General features: G+C 35.9%; 1 protein-coding gene across 1 annotated transcript in view; it reads left to right on the forward strand.

Annotated features, from left to right (window-relative positions):
- Nucleotides 1-22,897, forward strand: part of MARCHF5 (membrane associated ring-CH-type finger 5) — a 53,191-nt gene that overhangs the window by 10,184 nt on the left and 20,110 nt on the right. The window contains exon 2 of the mRNA XM_061402807.1: nt 7,325-7,527. Coding sequence (XP_061258791.1) covers nt 7,325-7,527 — 203 coding nt within the window. The remainder of the gene's footprint in view (nt 1-7,324; nt 7,528-22,897) is intronic.

Here is a 22,897-nt window from a genome sequence, read left to right on the forward strand (position 1 = left end):
ACCATACTAGTGAATTTATGTGCCAGTGAGAAACTATTCTGTTGATGTGTGTGTGTGTGTGTGTCCATGTACATGTGTGCACATACCACATCTTTATCCGTTCATCTGTCAGTAGACATTTAGGTTATTTCCATGTCTTGGCTATTGTAAATAGTGCTGCTTATGAACATAAGGGTACATGTATCTTTTTTGAATTATGGTTTTGTCAGGATACATACCCAGGAGTGGGATTCCTGGATCATATGTCAACTCTGTTTTTAGTTTTTTGCAGACCCTCTATACTGTTTTCCATAGTGGCTGCACCAGTTTAATTCCCACCAACAGAGTAGGGGAGGTTCTACCATAGGGAATTTTAACATAAAACCTTTTTTTATCCTGAGAACTACTTTGGAAGTTTAGTTATGCATATGAGTTCCTTCTCAGAATGTTTTGAAAGAGTAAAACAAAATAGGTAGGTCAGAAATGAACCAATTATGTAGAAACACACCTGAAAAATATTAAAAATCTGATCTAGTAATAGGAGCTTTAACACAAATGCAAGATCTATTATTGGTGACTCTGATAATTAATTTCAGATTAATGATGGGTTAAATGTTATTTGGGGATCTGGACAGCTATAATATGAAAATTCCTAGTCACTGTGCTAATTTCTAATTGCTGTACTGCTAATATTACTATGATTTACTTAGATTCATAATTGAAAGAAAATTGAATATCATTCAGTGATTAGTGAAAATGTTAAAAATGTAATTTTTTCTCCATCCAAATTTACTAACCCCATAAATTTTATGTGGACCCCAGATTAAGAACCCCCTGACTTAAAGAAGTTCTGAAAGAGATTGTCATTAAACCTAAAATAAGCAGTAAGTAGGGAATTTGAACTCAAACAATCTGGCTCCAAAGCCCAAATTCTTTAACCAGTTAGAATATCCTGAACTCACAAAATCTTTTTCCCAAATTTAGCTAGCTTTTTTCCTTTAGAATAAAAAAAGATCTGAAGCATTTTGTTTACTATTTAAATTAAAAACCAAATAGCTTAGAAGTGTTTACATTGAATGTAAAATCAGATTTAATTTTTGTATTATGGTGAGTTGAGAAAATTGACAAAGGGAAGAAATATGGAAAAAGGAAGAATGGCCAAAGCAGAGGTTCTCAAACTTTAGGTCTCACAATCAATCACATGAAGGATTTGTTAAAATACAACATTGATGACTCCTCAAAAAGTTAAAAATAGAAATACTATATGATTTAGCAATTTCACTTCTGGGTATATATCCAAAAAAATTAAAAACAGGATCACAAAGAAATGCTTGTACACCCAGGTTCATAACAGCATTATTCACAATAACTAAACCTGGAAGCAGCCCTAGTATCTATGACTGAGATGAGCTAATGTGGTATGTATACATACAATAGGATAGTATTCAGCCTCAAAAAGGAAAGATAATCTGCAATATTATCTGCTACAATGTGGATGAACCTAGAAGACATAGACAAATACTGGATGATTCCACTTGTGTGAGGTTCTTAGACTAGTCAGTTATAAAGACAGAAAATATAAGGGTAACTGTCAGGAGCTTGGGGAGTTTAATAAGAACAGAATTTGTTTTACCAGATGAAAAGAGTTATATGGGGATGGGTGGTGGTAATGGTAGCACAACCTGTAAATGTGTTTAATACCACTGAATTGTGCACTTAAAGGTAGTTAAGATGGAAATTTTATGTTATATGTTCTACCACAATCAAAAAAGAAAAATAATTTTTGAAGAAATTTAAAATAAAACAATTTTTTAAATGTAATGTTGGGTCCCATCAGAGTTTTTGATTCTGCAGGTCTGGGGTGGGACCTGAAAATCTGCGTTTCTAGCAAGTTCTCAGATGATGCTTGTACATCACACTGATCGCTGCTTTCTGAGAGATGGAGGATTAAAGAGAACAAGGGTAGGAAATGACTCAAAGAGAAGCTCTTAATTAGAGTTTTGTCAGAAATTACAACCTCTCCTTGGGTGTGGACTTGAAAGGTTTTTGGCTTTTTCTTTTGAAATGGCAAATAGCCAGTTCTCACTTTTTTTTTAATCATTAAAATCCAATGCTCAAATTTATTAAGATAATAATGGGGGAGGGGGGTAGGGAGGAGAGGAGGTGTGCCTCAGAGCAGTTGTTCTTACTTTTAAGGGTATTAAAATTGCCATCCCATAAATTATAACATTAAAATATAACTTAAAGTAGAATTATAGTTAAATTGATCCTGCAGTGGAAATATTATAGCGCTGTCAGTAAGAATTTTTAATTTCAAAGTGTTTGGTTTTATCTTTGTTGGCTGTTTCTATCTAAGAAATGACCTGATCTAATAGCCAGAATCAGGAGCGAATTTTTGCTCTGTGTGAGAAACAGAAAAATTTGCACAACTCAGAGTACTTGGCAGTGGAAATCAGATTTATTTAAGTCTTTCCTGCTCAAGTCTGGTCAGTAGGAAATAAAGCCATTGACAAAAATACCTGTGTGTTATTATAAAAGCTATTTAGGAATTCACATCATATAATTGTTCAGGGCTATCTCTTTATTTCCAATTTCTCACACTCTATAACAAGATTGTTTGGGTTACGCCTGAAAGTTCTGCCCCAAACAGGTTAAACCAGGGGAAAAAAAAACAAACCTATGGGTTTATGTAAGTGAACAGCACAAGGGTATATTTAGCTTTAAGCACAGCTTGATCCATGTCTCAGACAAAGTCATCAGTTTCTATCTTTTAGCTTCCTCTGGGTTCTTTAGGCTCCACGTTGTGGCTTTCCTGGCAGCAAAGCCTCACACTCTCATTTAGCTCCTCATTTTTCCTGCCTTCAAGCCCAGTGGAAAAGAAAGTCTGTGTACCAACTTTCCCAGCAAAAATTCTGAAGTTCACTCTAATAAAACCAGCTTTATGGGCCCAAACTCGTCACTGTAATCTAGGATGAGGGATACTCCCCTTAAACCAATCTAAGGATTACTCTTCCTGGAGCTGGGGGTGTGGGACTAACTGCCTAAATAAACCGCACACATGGCTGATGCTGGAGGGAAGAGTGATTTTCCTTAAAAAGTGTGGGATACTTTTTGCTCCTAAAAAAGAGAAATCATGCTGTACATTAAACCACAAATTTCTACTTTCCTAAGATCTTGAGGGAACTATAAACCCATCATTTTCAAGCAATCTCTTTTCTCCTTAAATGGAAGAAGGAAAGGAATTGGGGAATAAATAGCTGAAATAGATTGCATCAAGGAGGGAGTAGGGTATAGAGAAGCAAAGAGTGAAACCATAATTATAAAACCTTCTTAGGTGATATTCCTGGTCAGACTATTATAAGTTTTTTTTTTTTTAGTGAAGGAAGAAAAGATTTCTATACCACATTGTTCCCTCCCCTCATTTCCACCCCTAAAAACTAATAACTGTCTTATAGGCTGTCTGCCCATGTGACCATTTTTATACTCTTTAAGTTAATTTCCCACATACCTGGCCCTTATTTCACAGACTAATGTTCTTTCCATATCATGTAGGTTAAACTCATAAACCTATTAAGGTGGTGTATCAGTTAATAAATTCTTTAGAACTTAACATTTTCTGTACTGTTATTTATATTAAAAATATGTAGTCATCAGAATCTATTATTTCTACCTTAAGTCCAGTAATTATCCCTTTCACACAGTTTGCTTTCTGCAGTCTCTCTACTTTTTTTTAACCTGCCATTTTTCTGTACTAGCGGTTCCCAAACTTTATTTAATATCACATCACCTTGAGGGTTTGTTAAAACACAGATTTCTAGGCCCTCTTCCTCTTGAGTTTCTCATTTACTAGGTCTGGAGTAGAGCCAGAGAATTCGCAGGTTTCCTAGTGGTTCTGAACTGCTGTCTCAGAGAACTTTGTTTTGAGAATCCCTATGATAAAATCACTTGCCCCTGCAAATTTCTACTGTCACGCCTTCCTGAAGCCGTCTCTGGTCTATCCAGATCGATCCTTCCTTCTTCTTAAAATAGGGAAGGATATACCTGTGGTAATTTCACTGGAACTTTAAGTATCTTATATCTACTAGATGTAGCCCAAATTAAATTACAGAGTTTTCCAGATAGGTACAGTCTTTGATTTATTTTGTTTATGCAGCTTCATGGAACCAGTGAAACTAATGCACAGTGTATGTTACTGGCACTTTCTTTAGTTTTCAGCTGCTTGCTTGTTTTGTACTATTAAGTTATAAGTCTTCATTTCATACTTATTTGCATCTAAATTATAATTTTTAGATGCAGTAATTTGGTGGTATTATAAATTTACATATTGTGGGCAATACTGTTTGATCTCAGATGACCATCATCAGATGTAATGTTAAGCGATTAGAATAAATGGAAAATGTGTGTGGTAAGTTGGTAGATGTTGAAAATCAGCAAACCTTTTGGGTGTATTATTATCAATAAGGGTTCTTTTTTTAAATATCCCCTCTATAGGATAATTTCAGCTAATCTCTAATGAGCATTAGCTTAAAAATCCAAATTTTAAGCTGTATACTATCACTATGAATTAAACAATGTACCTAATAAGTTCACTGTAAATCACTGTTCAACCATCTTATCTACCATAGCCGTAAAATTAGAAAAAAATCCAGAAGTGCCTCTTTTAAATGTCACCTGAGTACCTTCTAAAAAGTAAAACTGTAAATGTGTTTAGGGGTGAAGTGCACTAATGTCTGAAACTTTGAAATGCATCAAAAAATAAGATTGGTGAAAGAATATGTAGCAAAATGATAGAATCTGGGTGTTAGGAATATGGGTATTCACCAGTTTTTCATTTTTTTTTTTAAGTTTGAAATTTTTCATATTACTTGAGGGGGGTGGTGGTACAGAAATAGGCTTATTCTTATTCAGAATTTGTAGGGATTATAGCTTATTCAGAATTTGTAGGGATTATAGCTATACAACAGAGAAGGCAATGGCACCCCACTCCAGTACTCTTGCCTGGAAAATCCCATGGACAGAGGAGCCTGGTAGGCTGCAGTCCATGGGGTCACTAAGAGTCGGACACGACTGAGCGACTTCACTTTCACTTATCACTTTCATGTATTTGAGGAGGAAATGGCAACCCACTCCAGTGTTCTTGCCTGGAGAATCCCAGGGACGGGGAGCCTGGTGGGCTGCCGTCTATGGGGTTGCACAGAGTCGGACACGACTGAAGTGACTTAGCATAGCGTAGCATAGCATAGCTATACAAATATTCCCATTATATTGATGTATGAAACTTCCATTTAAATAAATGTTAAACACATAAATATAGGCGGTTTCATTTGGTTCAACCTAATTAATACTTTTGCATTTTGTTTTTTCCTGATGACTGGAAATTGGCTTAATTTAAGATTCAGTTTAATTTAGCTACGTTTGTGTTCCATCGTTGATATGAAAAACTTAACAAGAACCTAGAAGTCTAGTTTCTAGATATTTCTGCCTATATTTTGTTACCAAAATAATACATTTCATTCCATCAGCGATATACAAATGTATTTACAAAATTACCTTGGTTATGGGGAAATATATATCCTAATACCACAAATAGCTGGCCTATTTGCTCTATACTTATCAACTGAAATTTTATGAAAAAAACTAGGTTGAAACCCAGTCAAACCACAGGTAGTAGTGATGGTTGGACAGCAGTGTGAATGACTTAGTGCTACTGAATTGTAGTCTTAAAAATGGTTAAAGTATTCAGTTTTATGTTGTGTATATTTTACCATAATAAAGTTTAAAAAAATAAAGTGAAGGAGGAGACATTTCTGTTTAACCATAAGATAGCACGAGGGCCCAGACAGCTTGGCTGAGTTGAGTCAGAGGGTCAAGCATGCTCAAACAAATGCTACCCCACTCCAGTTTTACCTAGGTAGGTCATATGAAATCTGACTGGTTTTGAAAGCTAAGTAAAAACATAATTTTGGATATTGTTAACATGTATTCAGTTCAGTTTTTTCCCCCTATTCTAAGAAGTCTTAATTGATGCATGTGATTAAAATTCATGTTGATCTACAAAGACTGGAGACTTATCTACAGTACCTGACTATATAAGTCTTTCCCACTGAGCATAGTTAAGCTAGTTGTTGTAACAGAAGCCAACTTATCTAATTAAGTGAAAAGTGCACAGTAGGTGACAAGCTTTAATTAGCAGTTGTTTTCCTCTTGTGCAGTGGTAGTAGAAGGGAGTGAATGATGTCATTGAGTTAAATTGTAATATTTGCCCTAATGGAAATAGATGTCAAAACTTGTGTTAATTGGGAGGAAAAAATAAGGAATTGCAACCTAATTCCACAAAAACAAATTAGAGTTCATGAAGTACCCTTAAGAGCAAAATGTGAAAAAGTTTAAATATTAACCATCTCAATAAAGATTCTTTTTATAATATAGGCATCCCAGACTTGAGACTTCTAGGTTTCAAATATAATAAATATAATTTAATTCCCAGAAAAAAGGAAAGCCACTCATACCTATAATGGAAACATGTAAGCCCAAATGTATCATCTTACTATCCAAAAACAATTTATCCTGATGTCTTCATCTATTCTTTCCTTTGTGCTTTTAAATTTAATCATCTTACTCTCTTATAGTCATACTTTACCAGAAAGAGAAATGACTGGGTTTTTTCTCTCTCTCAGGTGAAAATTGAATGAGACCATATGTGAAATCATTTGTGTAATGTTCTCCAAGTTCAAGAGGTTAAGAGATTAATGTTGTTGAAATGGGAGATACACTGAATTTCACATATTCCTGTACTTACCACTCCTCAAGAATTATTAGGTCTTATAAAAGCAGCTTGAGGATTGTCTCTGCATTCTCATTAGAGAAGGTGAAAATTTTCTAGAAAGATTGAGGAAGTTATGTAAAAACAAAATTCAGAAAATACAAGACTTTGCAGAACATAAGAGAGTGAAGTCGCTCAGTCGTGTCCAACTCTTTGCAACCCCGTGGACTGTAGCCCCCCAGGTTCCTCCATCCATGGGATTCTCCAGGCAAGAGTACTAGAGTGGGTTGCCATTTCCTTCTCCAGGGGAGTCTTCCCGACCCAGGGATCCAACCCAGGTCTCCCGCATTGCAGGCAGACGCTTTAACCTCTGAGCCACCAGGGAAGCCCACAAGGAAAAACAGAAAAAAGGAGAAGCTACTCTACTGGAAATGTGTTGGTTATTTTTCCCCTCAGTCTTTTAATATAGAATTAAAGGTTCTATAATATAACATAGTAGGTTCATCCCATTAAGTGGAGCTGCAGTCAAGAGGAGGCTGGAGTGTTAATGATAATATCATTGTTTTCTCTCTTAATTTACAGAAGTTGCTGGGTGTGTTTTGCCACTGATGAAGATGATAGAACAGCTGAATGGGTGAGACCGTGCAGATGCAGAGGATCTACAAAATGGGTTCACCAGGCTTGTTTACAGCGCTGGGTGGATGAAAAACAAAGAGGAAACAGTACAGCCAGAGTGGCATGTCCTCAGTGCAATGCTGAATACTTAATAGTTTTTCCAAAGTTGGGTAAGAAGATCCCTAAAACCAACACAGATATATATATATCGTGTTCTTACATTGTGTGTGACTCTTTAAGATCCTAGGGTTGTCTTTAAGTAATTCATCTCTTTGCTTTTTTGTGAGTTTCTCTATTCCATTTCTGTTTTATATCTAAATGTCAGATATTTATTTGTTTTGCTAACAGTTTACCTTATCCTTAATATATCCCCAAATCTATCCATTTGTGTATTAAATGTTTTCATTTGGTTGACGGATAAAGAACTTGGATATCTAATTATGTAGATAAAATCAAGTAACACAACTATAATAAAAAGCTAAGGAGCCTCATTCTCTGGAAACCAATGGTGTGGGAGAAAGAAAACAATAGTTGTTCTAATACTTATTCTTCTTAATTTTTATATTAAGGAATAAAAGTAAGGACATTAAATATTTAATAAAATGCAGTGTTAAATTCATCTTTGGAATCCAATTTATATGGCTGTCTTTCGTGAAAACTACTTTCCTTTTTCTGTGAATTGGCTGGCAAGAAATAACCAATAGTCTTTGAGAATGAGGCTAGAGTTGAAATAAGTGTAGCAGAATGTTTAAAGGAAGCTATAACTAACACTGATATTTAGTTAGCATGTTTCAATACAGCCATGTGATTATGAACTGGTGTCATTCTCTGGTGGTTATGCCGTGCCATATAATAAGAATGTTATTAAACATTTTTAATATCATCCTTGACTACAATCAAGAAGTGTTTGAAAGCAGTTTGGTTTTTCGGAAGGTCCGAAGGAAAAAATGACTTTGTGGAGGAATGTTTCAAGGAGAAATTGGAAATTATTAGATACGTTATTTTTTTCTAGGTGCTATACATATTGAAATCAGACCTTTTTTTTTTTTTTTAATGAAGCTATATAAATGCAGATGATGAAGTGCTTTTCTAATGTGAGAAGATTAATAATAAGGGCAATCAAAATTTCCATAGTTGTCTGTATTTCTCTAACATAATGCATAGGAAGAAGTGATAGTTTTCTATGAAAGAAAAATAGTGTAGTAGAGAAAGTACCATTTTTTGGACATTTAGTATTTGTGGATCTCATTGATGGGTCTTTTAAACATCATGAAAAGCAGTTACTGCTGCAATCTTTCACCACATTGATACCTGGCTCACTGAAGTCAAAGCTACAGTTTCTTGTCCTCCTTATTAGTTCTGCTAAATCAGATAATCCCACTTTTCAACTATAGATTGTTGAATATTTCCAACAACCAAGTATAGGATGATTCAGCAGCAAGTATAGGATGATTCTTCTAGATGTTTTGGATATTCAGATGGATGAATACCAAAATTATTGCAAGAATTCTCACTGAAAACTACCTACAATGTCTGAGTTGACAAATGTATGGCACTCAGCAATGAAGTTGAATATTTCAGTTTGGAAAGTGGCACTGGGTAAATCTGTCCTTCTGGTGTTTTTCAGTTCTAGGAAATACATTTTTTTAGGTCTAGTGTGGTAACTGAATAAATTTTTCTAAGTATACTAATAATAAGACACCCGTTCATTCTACAACAAGGATAGAGCATGGCTAGATGTCGGAAAAGTCAAACTGTGGTTAAGCTGTGTGTATCATGATTTGGTCTTTGTATTTTATCCTGAAGAATTTCAGCTATGATGGGTTCAAGCTATTCACTATACTATATGTCTCACAGAGATCTGCCACTTGAGTAAGCCACAGATAATCACAGAAAGTTTTTACTGACCTTATCGGTGTCATGGGGTGGAAATGTATATCTTTCATTTGAATAGCTTTTGGTAGCATCTTTCCTCCTGACAAGATAAAAAATCAGAGTGTTGTACTTACTTCTTTTTTCCTGACATAACATGCCAAGGATATCTGCTCAGGGGCTGCGGTTGAATATATATTCACAATTTTCTTTGCAATCTTTAACAGACTCAATGGAAAATTTAAGTGTCAAACTCCAGCTGTTGCCTGTGAATGAAGCCTTGTATGAATTGACTTTCAGGTGCCATAATGTTCCTGGGTACACACGACTAGTGCTTTTGGCTATGTTGATCCTAGTGTATGTTTTCAAGTTAAGGTTCAAAGATAATTGTTGGTTATAAGAAAATCCCTTCTCTAAAGCATATTTTCATTGATAATCAGAATTAAAGTTTTATTTCATTATTTACAGTTTATATATATATGCCAAGGGTTGGTTCATACTGTGAATACTAGTGGTTTCTTATAGTCATAAAACAAAATATTTAAGAGCATACACCTATGATACTAACTGTTCTTACTCACTGAATATGACACCTATTATATAACGTCCAGTAGTGTCCTCTGATAGGAGAAGGCAGTGGCGACCCACTCCAGTACTCTTGCCTGGAAAATCCAATGGACGGAGGAGCCTGGTGGGCTGCAGTTCATGGGGTCGCTGAGTCGGACATGACTGAGCAACTTCACTGTCACTTTTCACTTTCATGCACTGGAGAAGGAAATGGCAACCCACTCCAGTGTTCTTGCCTGGAGAATCCCAGGGACGGAGGAGCCTGGTGGGCTGCCATCTATGGGGTCGCGCAGAGTCGGACACAACTGAAGCGACTCAGCAGCAGCAGCAGCAGTGTCATCTGATACAGAAATATACCAGTAGATTGTTTTCTTTCTGAGCATATTTGTCATTAATTTTGCAGCTGACTGTAGTTACACTTGATTTTGTTAAAATAAGGTAAAGTTCCTTTACAGTTTTTAATCTTTGCTGTCAGTGACAAAATTTGTAATGCAGGTGTCAGTTGGTTTACTAGAGTGGTTGAAAATTATTTGAAGACTTCAGTGGCTTCTTATTACTGTTTTATAATGATTTAGACCCTGTTTCAAAATGTATTGTGCTGTGATGGGAATAAGGAGGTCCCCTGCTGCTGCTGCTAAGTCGCTTCAGTCGTGTCTGACTCTCTGCGACCCCAGAGATGGCAGCCCACCAGGCTCCCCCATCCCTGGGATTCTCCAGGCAAGAACACTGGAGTGGGTTGCCATTTCCTTCTCCAATGCATGAAAGTGAAAAGTGAAAGTGAAGTCACTCAGTCGTGTCCGACTCTTAGCGACCCCATGGACTGCAGCCTACCAGGCTTCTCCGCCCATGAGATTTTCCAGGCAAGAGTACTGGAGTGGGGTGCCATTGCCTTCTCCGAAGGAGGTCCCCTAGTACAGATTAATAACTTGTAATTCACTGGTCACAGCCCACTCTAAGATCCTACTGTTTTCACTCTGTAAGATCATACTATTTATCATTTCGAGTCAAATATGCTTTCGTCACTTCTACTCTTCAGTGAATGCTTTTGAGGTATTTATTATTTAAATTAGAGACTTAACACACTGATAAGAACAACAACAAAGTAATATATTTAGCCAGTGTAAACAACTCATGATGTCGAAGTTTGTTAGCTGAAACAGTCAGTCTCTTCTTAACCTTGTAAAGCATATGTGACCCTTGGAACATAACAGTTAAGAACCTAAAAGAATTTCCTTGAAAGTCATAATTAATCTTTTCAATTTATGAAATGTTTGTGATCAAAGCTTTTATCACTTTTTTTTAAAACCAAATTGTCTGTAGTAAACCAGATGATTGCCAGGGACCACCATTCATCCCCCAAAGACACTTAGGAGACACTGGCCAAAAGAAGGAATAAGACACAAGAGAAAAGATGCAGAGAGGAAGAGCTGATGGTTAACATTCTATGAGATGGTCTTTGTGTAGCAGGTATTAAAAAAAAGAGTTTTCATATGGATTTAGCCGCAGTCTATTTGACTAGCTGGCCAAAGTCTGCATCTTTTCTGGTACTTAGTGGTGACCAGAATGGAAGGATGGTGGCAAATGTCTGTTCTTAATTGTCCATAGGGAATGTATGGTACCTGGCTATGGAAAACTTAGAGACAGTCCATCTGACTTTCACTCCTCTCATTATTCGCTTTTTTCTAGTGAATTAGGACAGTTGTGTGTAACTACAGGCACTTAAAAACTACTCAAAATATGGTCTCAGAACCAGCAACATTAAAATCATCTGAGAGCTGTTAAGGATGAGAAACCTGGTGAATTCCCTGGTGATACAGTGGCTAAGACTCCATGCTCCCAATGCAGGGGGCCGGGGTTCAATCCCTGGTCAGGGAACTAGATCTCACATGCCTTATCAAAGATCCCATGTGCCACAACTAAGGCTGGTTGCAGCTGAGTTAATTAAAAGAATGAAGAACATTAGCTCCACCCCTAGTTAAAATTAATAATCTGTGTTTTCATGGAATCATTAGTTTATGTGCATGTTAAAGTTAAGCATAGAATTAAAACAGGAAAAGAACACCAGCTGAGAAAAATTTGTCTTCTGTTAAAAATAAAATATTTCAAAAAATAATAAAATATTTATATGCAGCTTAAGACCAGATAGTTATTTTGTTTAGCTAAACAAAAAGGATCCAGGGACAGTATGTTTGTGGTGTACAGGTCTCTTCATTTGTTAAATTTATTCGTAAGTATTTCATTCATTCCTTTTTTTTTTTTAAGTAAAGGATTTTGGTGGTTTTTTTTTTTATGATTGACGTATAGTTGCTACACTACATTGTATAAGTTACAGATACACAGTATAGTGATTCATGACTTTTAAGGGTTATTCTCTATTTATAGTTATAAAATATTGGCTGTATTCCATGTTGTATCCTTATAGGTTATTTTATACCTAGTAGTCTATACCTTACTCCCCAAATTTTGTTTTGTTAAATTTATTTCTATCATTCTTTTTGATGGTATTTTCAATGCAGTTGTTAATTTTATTTTCAGATTGCTTATTGCAAGTGTGTAGTATACAGTTGATTTTTGTATTTTTATCTCATATCCTGTAACCATGCTGTTCTCATTTAATAGTTCTAGTAGTATTTTAGTGCATTGCTTAGGATTTCCTATATATAATATCATGTCATCTGTGAATAGAAACAGTTTTGCTTCATCTTTTCCAATCTAGCTGCTTTTATTTCATTCCCTTGCCTAGCTACCCTGAGCTTCCCTGGTGGCTCAGACGGTAAAGAATCCACCTGCAATGCAGGAGACCTGGGTTTGATCCCTGGGTTGGGAAGAGTCCCTGGAGGAGGGTATGGCAACCCACTCCAGTATTCTTGCCTGTTGAATCCCCATGGACAGAGGAGCATGGCAGGCTATAGTCCATGCGGTCACAAAGAGTGGGACATGACTGAGCAGCTAAGCATAGCACAGCACGGTTGCCCTGGCTGCAAACTCCAGAACAGTGTTAAATGGAAGTGGTAAGGACATCTTTATCTTATTTTTGATCTTAGAGCAAAAACAGTCTTTTACCATGAAGTATGTTATCTCTGGGTTTTTCATAGATAATTTCTATCAAATTGAAGATTTTCCCTTCTAGTTTGTTGAATGTTTTTTACCATGATAGGGTGTTATATTTTGTCAGATGTCTTTTCTGATTCTATAGAAGTGATCATGTAGTTTTTGTCCTTTATGCTACTGATATATGGTATATTGCATTAACCAGTGTTGCCTTTCGGGATAAGTTCTACTTGATATTGATGTATAATCCATTTTAGATATTGCTGGGTTTGGTTTGCTAGTATTTTGAGAATTTTTCTGTCTGTAGATACTGGTCTGTAATTTTTTTTTTTTTTCTCAGTGGTTCAAGAACTAGGTGATACTAGTCTCATAAAATGAGTTGGGAAGTGATCTTTTCTCTCATATTTTTGGGAAGGAGATTGTGAAGGATTGGTGTTAATTCTTTAAATGTTAGATGATAGTGAATCCATCTGGTCCTGACCTTTTCATTTTTTAATTTCTGTAAGGTTAATATTAATGTCCCCTCTTTCATTCATGACTTTATTTTAGGGTTTTTCTTGGTCAGTCTAGCTAAAGATTTGTTAATTTTGTTGATCTTTTCAAAGAACAAACTTACAGGTTTTTTGTTTTTTTTTCCTCTCTTTCTATTTCATGTATTTCCACTTTAGTCTTTATTATTTCTTTCTACTAGGCTTGGGTTTAATTTGATTTTCTTTTTCTAGTATCTTAAAGTATAAGGATAGATTAAGGGTTTGAGATCTTTTTTAAAACAGACATTGCATTTTAGAACAGTTCACAGGAAAATTGAGAGGAAGGTACAAAAACACCCCATATACTCCCTGCCTCCGTACATGCATGTGTGCTCAGTCACTTCATGTCCCAATTCTTTTGTGACGCTATGGACTGTAACCAGGCTTCTCTGTCCATGGGTTTTAGCCTCCTGCATTAATTAATGTGTTTCACCAGGGTGATACATTTCTACAACTGATAAACCTATACTGACACATTACTACCCAAAGTCTAAAGTTTACATTAGGGTTCACTCTTGGTATTGTACACTCTATGGGTGTGGACAAATATATAATGATGTGTGTCCACTATTATAGTATAATACATAGTATTTTCACTGCACTGAAAATCCATCTATTATTCATCCCATCCATCCTCTTCCCTAAACCGTGACAACCACTGATCTTTTCATTGTTTTCATATGCCTTTTTCAGGATGTCATGTAGTTGGAATCATACGGTATGTAGCCTTAGTTTCTGTATTCCCTTTATAGTCAGATAATTCATTTCTTGTGAGCACTGAATATTATCCCACTATCTGGACATATCACAGCTTATTTTTCCATTCACCTACTGAAGGACATTTTGTTGCTTCCAGGTTTTGGCAATTACAGATAAAGCTGTAGTACACAGCTATGTACAAGTTTTTATGTGGACATATATTTTCAGCTTATTTAGGTAAATAACAGGGAGTGTAATTGCTGGATCATATGGTAAGAGTATTTTTAATTTTGTGAGAAACTACCAAATTGTATTTCAGAATGGCTGTACATTTTGCATTCTGACCAGCAATAAGTTCCTGTTTCTCTATATCCTTGTCGGCACTTACTGTTTTCCATTTTGGGGATTTTAGCCATTTATATCGTATTGTTTGAATTTGCAGTTCCCTAATGATGTAGATATTAAATGTCTTTTCATATGCTTATTAGCAGTCATATCTTCTTTGCTAAGATGTCATAATTGGTAATGTCTTTTGATCATTTTTTCCCTATTGTTGAGTTCTAAATGTTCTATCTTTTGGATAACAGTTCTTTATCAGGAATATCTTTTGCAAATATTTTTATCCCAGTCTGTAGTGTATCTTTTCATTCTCTTGACCTTTCTTGTTTTTTAATGTAGTCATTTACATCTATAAATTTCTCTAAGCAATATTTGGATTTCTTCTTTGACCTGCTGATTATTTAGGAGTGTGTGGTTTAATTTTAACATATTTGTAAATTTCCCAAATGCCGTTCTTTTATTGATTCTAATTTAATTCCATTGTGATCAAAGAACATACTTTGATATCTGTTCTTTTAAATGATTAAGGCTTGTTTTATGTTCTAGCAAGCTTTATCCTGGCAAATATTCCATGTACACTTAAGAAGAAGTGTATTCTGTTGGTGGTTGTGGTAGAGTGTGATATAAACATCTAGTTGACTCATAAATTTTTGAAATCTTCTGTTTCCTTGTTGATCTTTTACCTATTCATCATTAAAAGTGAGCTATTAAAGTCTAAGCTATTGTTGAATTGTCTGTTTCTCCAGTTCTGTCCATTTTTATTTTATTTTACACTCTATTGGTAGGTGCATAAATATTCCTAATTTGTTATGTTTTTCTGATGGACTCTCCCTTTTACTTATAAAATGTCCTTCTTTGTTTCTAGTAACAATTTTTGTCTTAAAGTTGATTTCAACTGATATCAGTGTGGCCACTTCCACTCTTTTATGTAAATTCTTAGATTACTTTCAATTTAATTTTTATTACAGCTTTGTTTTCTATTTCTGTATTTTATTGTTCTCAACTAAGCATTAATTCAAACTTCTGTGTAAAGTTGAAGATAACTAACAATACCCTCAAAAACTGGTTGTCAAATGTTAGGTGGCCTGTAAAGCTTAAAAGGAAAAGATATTTTCTAGGGATGATAGGAATGATTCCTGGGAGAAAACTTTCCTAGAGTATCTAGCAAATAAAATTAATAGTTATTACTATTTTATTTTATAATGTTTTCTTTTAATAATATTAACAGTGATATCAGTAGCTGTCACTTGCTAACAGACCCTGACTATTTGCCAGGCACTATGCTGATTGTATTAGCTCTCACAGTAGATATTGTCCTTATTCTACAGTTAAGGAAACAGACTTAGCATATTTTTTTAATGGAAGTGCATGGGTTTCTGGCACGTAAGGAGCCAGGATTTTAAATTGCTGAATTTTATGTTACTTGGAGTCAGGGAGTCAGTTATCAGGCCTTATATGGATAAGTAGTAGTTTCATATACCATAACAATAGACAGACTGGGAATTTGCATTAATTTGAGATAATGTTAATAAATTACATTTTGTATATGTAAACAAAGATTTTCTGTGATTTGATGCTATTGGAATCAAAGTATGTATTTTCCTTCCAGATAATACCTTTACATGGACCAAGATTCAAAGTAGGATATTTAATGAAAAGTCTTTTTACCATGTCCACCAACCACAATGCCACGTAAATTTCCTTCCTTGGCGGCAACCGCTGTTATAGGTCTCTGATGTTCCATTCCAAAGTGCTTCTCTTTTTCTTTCTTATCCTTTCTTCCCCTTCCTTCTCATTTCTCGTTCTCTCCCTTGTCTTTCTCTTTCTCTCACCATCCCATGCCTGCCTTCTTTTCCCCTTCCTCCCTAAACATACACACACACACACATACACGCACACAATCTATAAACATTAGGGTAGAATTAAAGAAACAAAAGCGATAGAGAAATATTCAGTGACTGGCAACTATGAAAACCATTTACATTCCTAGGTCTGAAGGTATAAGGCAGGGGATCTGTTAACAGAACTTGACAAGAGCTTTGGCTGCTCAACAGGACCTGTGCACTTAGAGAAAGGCAGGCTGCATACAACCAAGGTGCCAGGGTGGGGAAATTGCCTTAACACTTTCACCACACTCTGATTTCCTAGCCATTCCACTCATTGTTTGAACACATGAGAAGGAAGTGGGCAAGGTTACCTAAAGGATGCAGTTTGTTTGGTCAGCTTCCCAATATACAAAGCAGGGTGGAGAAAGAGGAGGAGTAAACTTGGAGAGGCAAACAGAATATGGAGCACATGATTACATGGAGCACAACAGGCTTTAGACTAGTATACTATACGTCATGTTCTATGCTTGCTTTTTTTTTCTTAGCAATATATGGTAGATATTAGTGTATTAAGAGCTTTTATATTAGTGTTTAAAGAGCTTTTATATTAGTATATAAAGAGCTTTCTTTCTCTTTGTAGTTGTATAGTATTGTTACATAGATGTATGATTATATAACCAGGCTCCTAACGATGGACATACAGACTTTGTTGTATAATCTTTTACTACGACAAAAAGTGCTGTCATAAACAGCTGTGTAAAATAATTTTACATGTGCAAATATTTCTGTAAAATAACTTACTAGAGTGGAATAGCTGTAAGTCAAAGAGTATGTGCAGTTATAACATTAATAGATACCATCAAACTGGCTTTTGTAGAGATTATGTCTATTTAATCTTCCCAACAGTATATTGGAATGCCTGCTTTTTCATTGCCTTTGCCAACATGCTGCTATCAATATACAGAATTAATTATATCTGCTGCCTTAGCATTTATCAAAACTCAGCAGAATGTTCACTCAGGTATTTTTTAAATGATGAAATTTCATTTGCTGAGAAAGAATATATCATAAATACATATGAGGAATAATGACTAATAAACTGTCATTCATTTACCTATCCCTCAGGTTTAGAAATAAAATACCCTGGTGATTTCAACTTTTTATCATTAAGGACTGTTTTGTCTATAAGAATTTTTTTGTCTTATATATAATATAGATATGATAATATAGTTGCCCCTTGGTATCCATAGGAGGTTGGTTCCAGGACCCCTGCAGAAACCAAAATCCATGGGTGCTCAAGTCCCTTTTTAAAAAATGGCATGCTATGCTATGCTAAGTCACTTCAGTCGTGTCCTACTCTGTGCGACCCCATAGACGGCAGCCCACCAGGCTCCCCCGTCCCTGGGATTCTCCAGGCAAGAACACTGGAGTGGGTGCCATTTCCTACTCCAATGCATGAAAGTGAAAAGTGAAAGTGAAGTCACTTAGTCACGTCGGACTCTTAGCGACCCCATGGACTGCAGCCTACCAGGCTCCTCTGCCCATGGATTTTCCAGGCAAGAGCACTGGAGTGGGGAAAAATGGCATAGTATTTATATACAATTGGTGTACATTCTACTATATTCTTTAGATCATCTCTAGATTACTCAAAATATCTAATACAAAATAAATGGTAAGTAAATAGTTGCCATTGTGCAGCAAATTTGAGTTTTGATTTGGGGAATTTTTTGCCCCAGATATTTTCCATGTGCAGATGGTTGAATACACAGATGCAGAACCCTTGGATATGGAGGGCCAACTCTAGAATGAAAATATAGTTACACCAGCTTTTTTAAAATTGATTTGTTGTTACTTTAGGACAATTTTTGATTTACAGAAAAGTTGCAAAGATAGTATGGAGAGCTTGCATATATACCATATGTAGTTTTCCTCTGTTATTAATACTTTATGTATTATGGTACATTTGTTATTCTGCTCAGTTCAGTCTCTCAGTCCGACTCTTTGTGACCCCATGAATCACAGCACGCCAGGCCTCCCTGTCCATCACCAACTCCCAGAGTCTACTCAAACTCATCTCCATAGAGTCGGTGATGCCATCCAGCCATCTCATCCTCTGTCATCCCCTTCTCCTCCTGCCCCCAATCCCTCCCAGCATCAGAGTTTTTTCCAATGAGTCAGCTGTTCACATGAGGTGGCCAAAGTACTGGAGTTTCAGCTTTAGCATCATTCCTTCCAAAGAACACCCAGGACTGATCTCCTTTAGGATGGACTGGTTGGATCTCCTTGCAGTCCAAGGGACTCTCAAGAGTCTTCTCCAACATCACAGTTCAAAAGCATCAATTCTTCGGCGCTCAGCTTTCTTCACAGTCCAACTCTCACATCCATACATGACCACTGGAAAAACCATAGCCTTGACTAGACGGATCTTTGTTGGCAAAGTAATGTCTCTGCTTTTTAATATGCTATCTAATTGGTCATAACTTTCCTTCCAAGGAGTAAGCATCTTTTAATTTCATGGCTGCAATGACCATCTGCAGTGATTTTGTTATTAGGTTGGTACAAATGTAATTGTGGTTTAAAACTGTGAATTTTAAATCATTATAACTAGATTCAAACACATCTTTATTAATCAAAATAGGAGCCATTACAATCAACACATTTTTGTCAGTAAGAAACGTTTATTTCTGTAGTGTCCAACCACTGAGCTGGTCGTCACCAGCTATCATTGTTGTAAAATCCATTTTTCATCACATGTTACAACCTAATTGAGAAAAGGCTTGTTGTTGTTGCATAGGATAAGAGAAGATGACTCTTCAGAACAATTTTTTTTTTTTAATTTTCAGTCAGCTCATGAGGCACCCACTTACTGAGCTTTTTCTCCTTTCCAGTTTGCTTCAAATACCGAACGACTGTAGAGTGGTCAACATTGAGTTCTTCGGCAACTTCTCGTGTAGTTTTAAGAGGCTCAGCTTCAGTGATGCTCTCAGTTGGTCATTGTCAACTTCTGATGGCTGGCCACTACACTCTTCATCTTCAAGGCTCTCGATCTCTCTTTTTGAACCACCACTGCACTGTACATTCTTTAGCAGTTCCTGGGCCAAATGTATTGATGTTGGGAGTGGTCTCTGCTGGTTTACAACCCATTTTGAACTCAAATAAGAAAATCGCTTGAATTTGCTTTTTGTCTAACATTATTTCCATAGTCTAAAATAAACATACACAGCAAGTAATAAGTCATTAGCAAGAAAAACAAAGTGAGATATGCACATTAAAATGATGTATAATATAACCACATTTATATAAGAATGTATTCTAATATCAAATGGCAAAGTTCAACAGTGCAAAACTGCAGCTACTTTTGCACCAACCTAATAAAATTAATGCACCAGTACTGCTATTATTATTAACTGAAGCCCATACTTTATTCAGGTTTTCTTAATTTTTCCCTAATGTCTGTATTCTGTTCCAGGATCCTGTTCAGGAAATTACATTACATTTAATCATGTCTCCTTAATGCTCCTCTTGACTGTAACCGTTTCTCAGACTTTCCTTGTTTTTGGTGACCTTGATAGTTTTGAGGAATACTGATTACATGTTTTATATAATATCCCAGTCAGGATCTATCTCATGTTTTTCCATCATCTACTGGGGTTATGATATGAGTTTTAGGGTACAAGACCACAGAGATGAAGTACCATTTTCATCATGTTACCTGGCACTTACTATCAATGTTACCTATCACCTGTGATACTGACCTTGATCATCTCAGTAAGGTTGTGTTTGTCAGGTTTATTCACTGAAAAGTTACTGTTTTTCCCGCTCTCATGCCAGTTTTTTTTTTTTTTTTTTTTTTATGTTGTTGCATTTGCTTATCTTCTCTCATCCTTTTATTTTCAACTCTTCTGAATTCTTTTTTACACTTACTGTGATACTCATATAGTTGGATTTTTACTACCAAATTTAATGCATTCTATTTCTCGTTTTTTCTCTTTTCCCCTTTAGTTCATCATCATCTGGATTGAAATGGTTTTTCCTCTCATACTAAATTTTCCCCTGTACCTGTTATTAAGTTTTATGTCTTACTTTCCTTGTAAGTGACTATCTTTGAAAAGTCTTAGCTTTGTCTCTTCAAATATTGCTTCTCCCCCATTCTCTCTGTTCTCATATTCTAGAACTCTGATGAGAGTTCTGTTAGACATTTTATTTTTCATGTCTCTTCTGTGTTTTTCATCTTTTGGTCTCTGTTGTAGCATTATAATTTCTTCGTAACAGTTACCCTTTTCTCAGATTCTTTCTTGAGCAGTGTCTGATCGGGGGGAGGTGCGGTTCCCACTATAAGTTCTAATTGTTTCTTAAATGTACCTGATCATTTTTTAAATAGTCTCTCACTTCTTGTTCCTTTAGAATTATTTGTTATTTTATTATTTTTTTATGATCAGATTGATAGTTCCATTATTTAGCCTTTGGTAGCCTGATGTGTTTTCTTCTGGCTCTGATCCCATGATGCTTTATTTCTCTTAAGAGGGAACTGTATATTTGTAGGCTATGCATATCCTGAAGGTGAAGAAACTCTAGACTGATTTGCATTTGCTGTTGGTAGATGCCAAGGGATGTTGCTAATATGGGATCACTTTAATACGAGTTTGGGTTTTCTCCCATAGCACAGACAGATTTCTAACCTGAAATCAGCATGCTAATTGACTATGTTTACAAATTCTTAGAAGAAACTCTCCTCCTCATTGTACTTTCCATCTTTTGAAAATAAGACAAAGTTTTCTTTGTTGGCTCATTTTATTGTCCTGTGGATTTTTTTTCTAGCTTATTACCCTTTCTTCAGGGTTTATATAACCCTTTTGAGGGTTTGAGGGTAAACTCTGGCTGTGTATGGACCCAAGACATAGTGTGACTTGTAAAACTGAGTATTTTACCTTTCCTTATAATTTTTTCATTGAATAAAAAGATCATCTGTCATCAAGAATTTCCCATTTGGGGGTTTTGTTATTACCCATACCAAGAATATGTCAGTAATATATTGCTTTATTCCTTGCATTTCTTATATACTGGTTAGATCTCATTGATGGGGTTGCTGTGATTTTTTTTTTTTTCCCAAGAATATTTCATAGATGTTTCTGTGTACTTCTTTTACATCACAACATGAGGTACATATGTGTAGTTGTCTTTCAAAGAGGAAACTTTATAACTGATACTTCCAAAATACAAAGGATCTTAACACATTATTAACCGGGGGATTTTTACAGAAACTAATGCCTGTGACCAACGGTTTGTTATGTAAGTAAATATAGAAACATCTCTGGTCAATAACCTTCAGGTAACAAGACATATTAATACATCTCTGGTCAATAATGTGTTAAGAAAGTACTGTGAGCAGCTGTATGCCAACAAATTGGATAAACTAAAAGTAAAGATAAATTCCTAGAACCACAAAACGTACAAAAAATGAATCATGAAAAATAAAAAATGTGAACAGACCAATAAAAAGTAAGGAGATTATAAAGCTCCCAACAAAGAAAAGACCAGGACTAGATGGTTTCACTGATGAATTCTTTACAGAAGAATTAGTACCAATCCTTCTCAAACTCTTTAAAATTAAAGAGGAGGGATTCCCAAACTCATTTTATGAAGCCAGCATTACCCTGATACCAAAGCCAGATACAGACACTTTAAGAAAACTACAAGCCAATATCCTTGATCAATACAGATGTAAAAATTCACAACAAAATATTAACAAACCAAATTCAGCAGCATTTTGAAAGATCGTACACCATGATCAAGTGGGATTTATCCCTGAGGTGTAAGGATGTTTCAGTATCTGCATATCAATCAGTGTGGTATACCACATTAATAGAATGAAAGATAAAATCTTTGTATCTCAGTGGATGCAGAAAAGTATTTGACAGAATCCAACATCCTTTCATGATAAAAACTCCCAACAAATTGGGTATAAAAGGGTGGAAAGTGAAAGTGAAGTCGCTCAGTCGTGTCCGACTCGTTGTGACCCCCATGGACTGTAGCCTGCCAGTCTGCTCTGTCCATGGGATTTTCCAGGCAAGAATACTGGAGTGGATTGCCATTTCCTTCTCCAGGGGATCTTCCCGACCCAGGGATTGAACTCAGGTCTCCTGCATTGTAGGCAGACGCTTTACCATCTGAGCCACCAGGGAAGTAGAAGGGTGTACCTCAACATAATAAAAGCTGTATTTGACAAACCCATAGCTAATATCATACGCAACATACCCACTAATATCAGGATCAAGAAGGGTGTCTGTGCTCACCACTCCTATTTAACATAATACTAGAAGTCCTACCCAGAACAGTTAGTCAAGAAAAAGAAATAAAGACATCTGAATTGAAAATAAAGAAGTAAGCCCACTTGCTGCAGCTGCTGAAGCCTGTGCACCACAGAAGAAGCCACTGCAATGAGAAGCCTGTGCACTGCGACTAGAGAGTAGCCCCACTCGCCGCAGCTGCAGAAAAGCCCACACGGCAGTGAAGACCCAGCACAGCCAAAGATGATTTAAAATTTTTGTTTTAAGTCTCCATTTCAAAAAATAAAGAAGACACAAATGAGTGGGAAGCTATCTCTTGTTCATGGATTGGAACAATTAATACTGTTAAAATGTCCATACTACCCAAAG

Source organism: Bos javanicus, chromosome 26 (assembly GCF_032452875.1).
Source record: "Bos javanicus breed banteng chromosome 26, ARS-OSU_banteng_1.0, whole genome shotgun sequence".
NCBI classification, from domain to species: domain Eukaryota; kingdom Metazoa; phylum Chordata; class Mammalia; order Artiodactyla; family Bovidae; genus Bos; species Bos javanicus.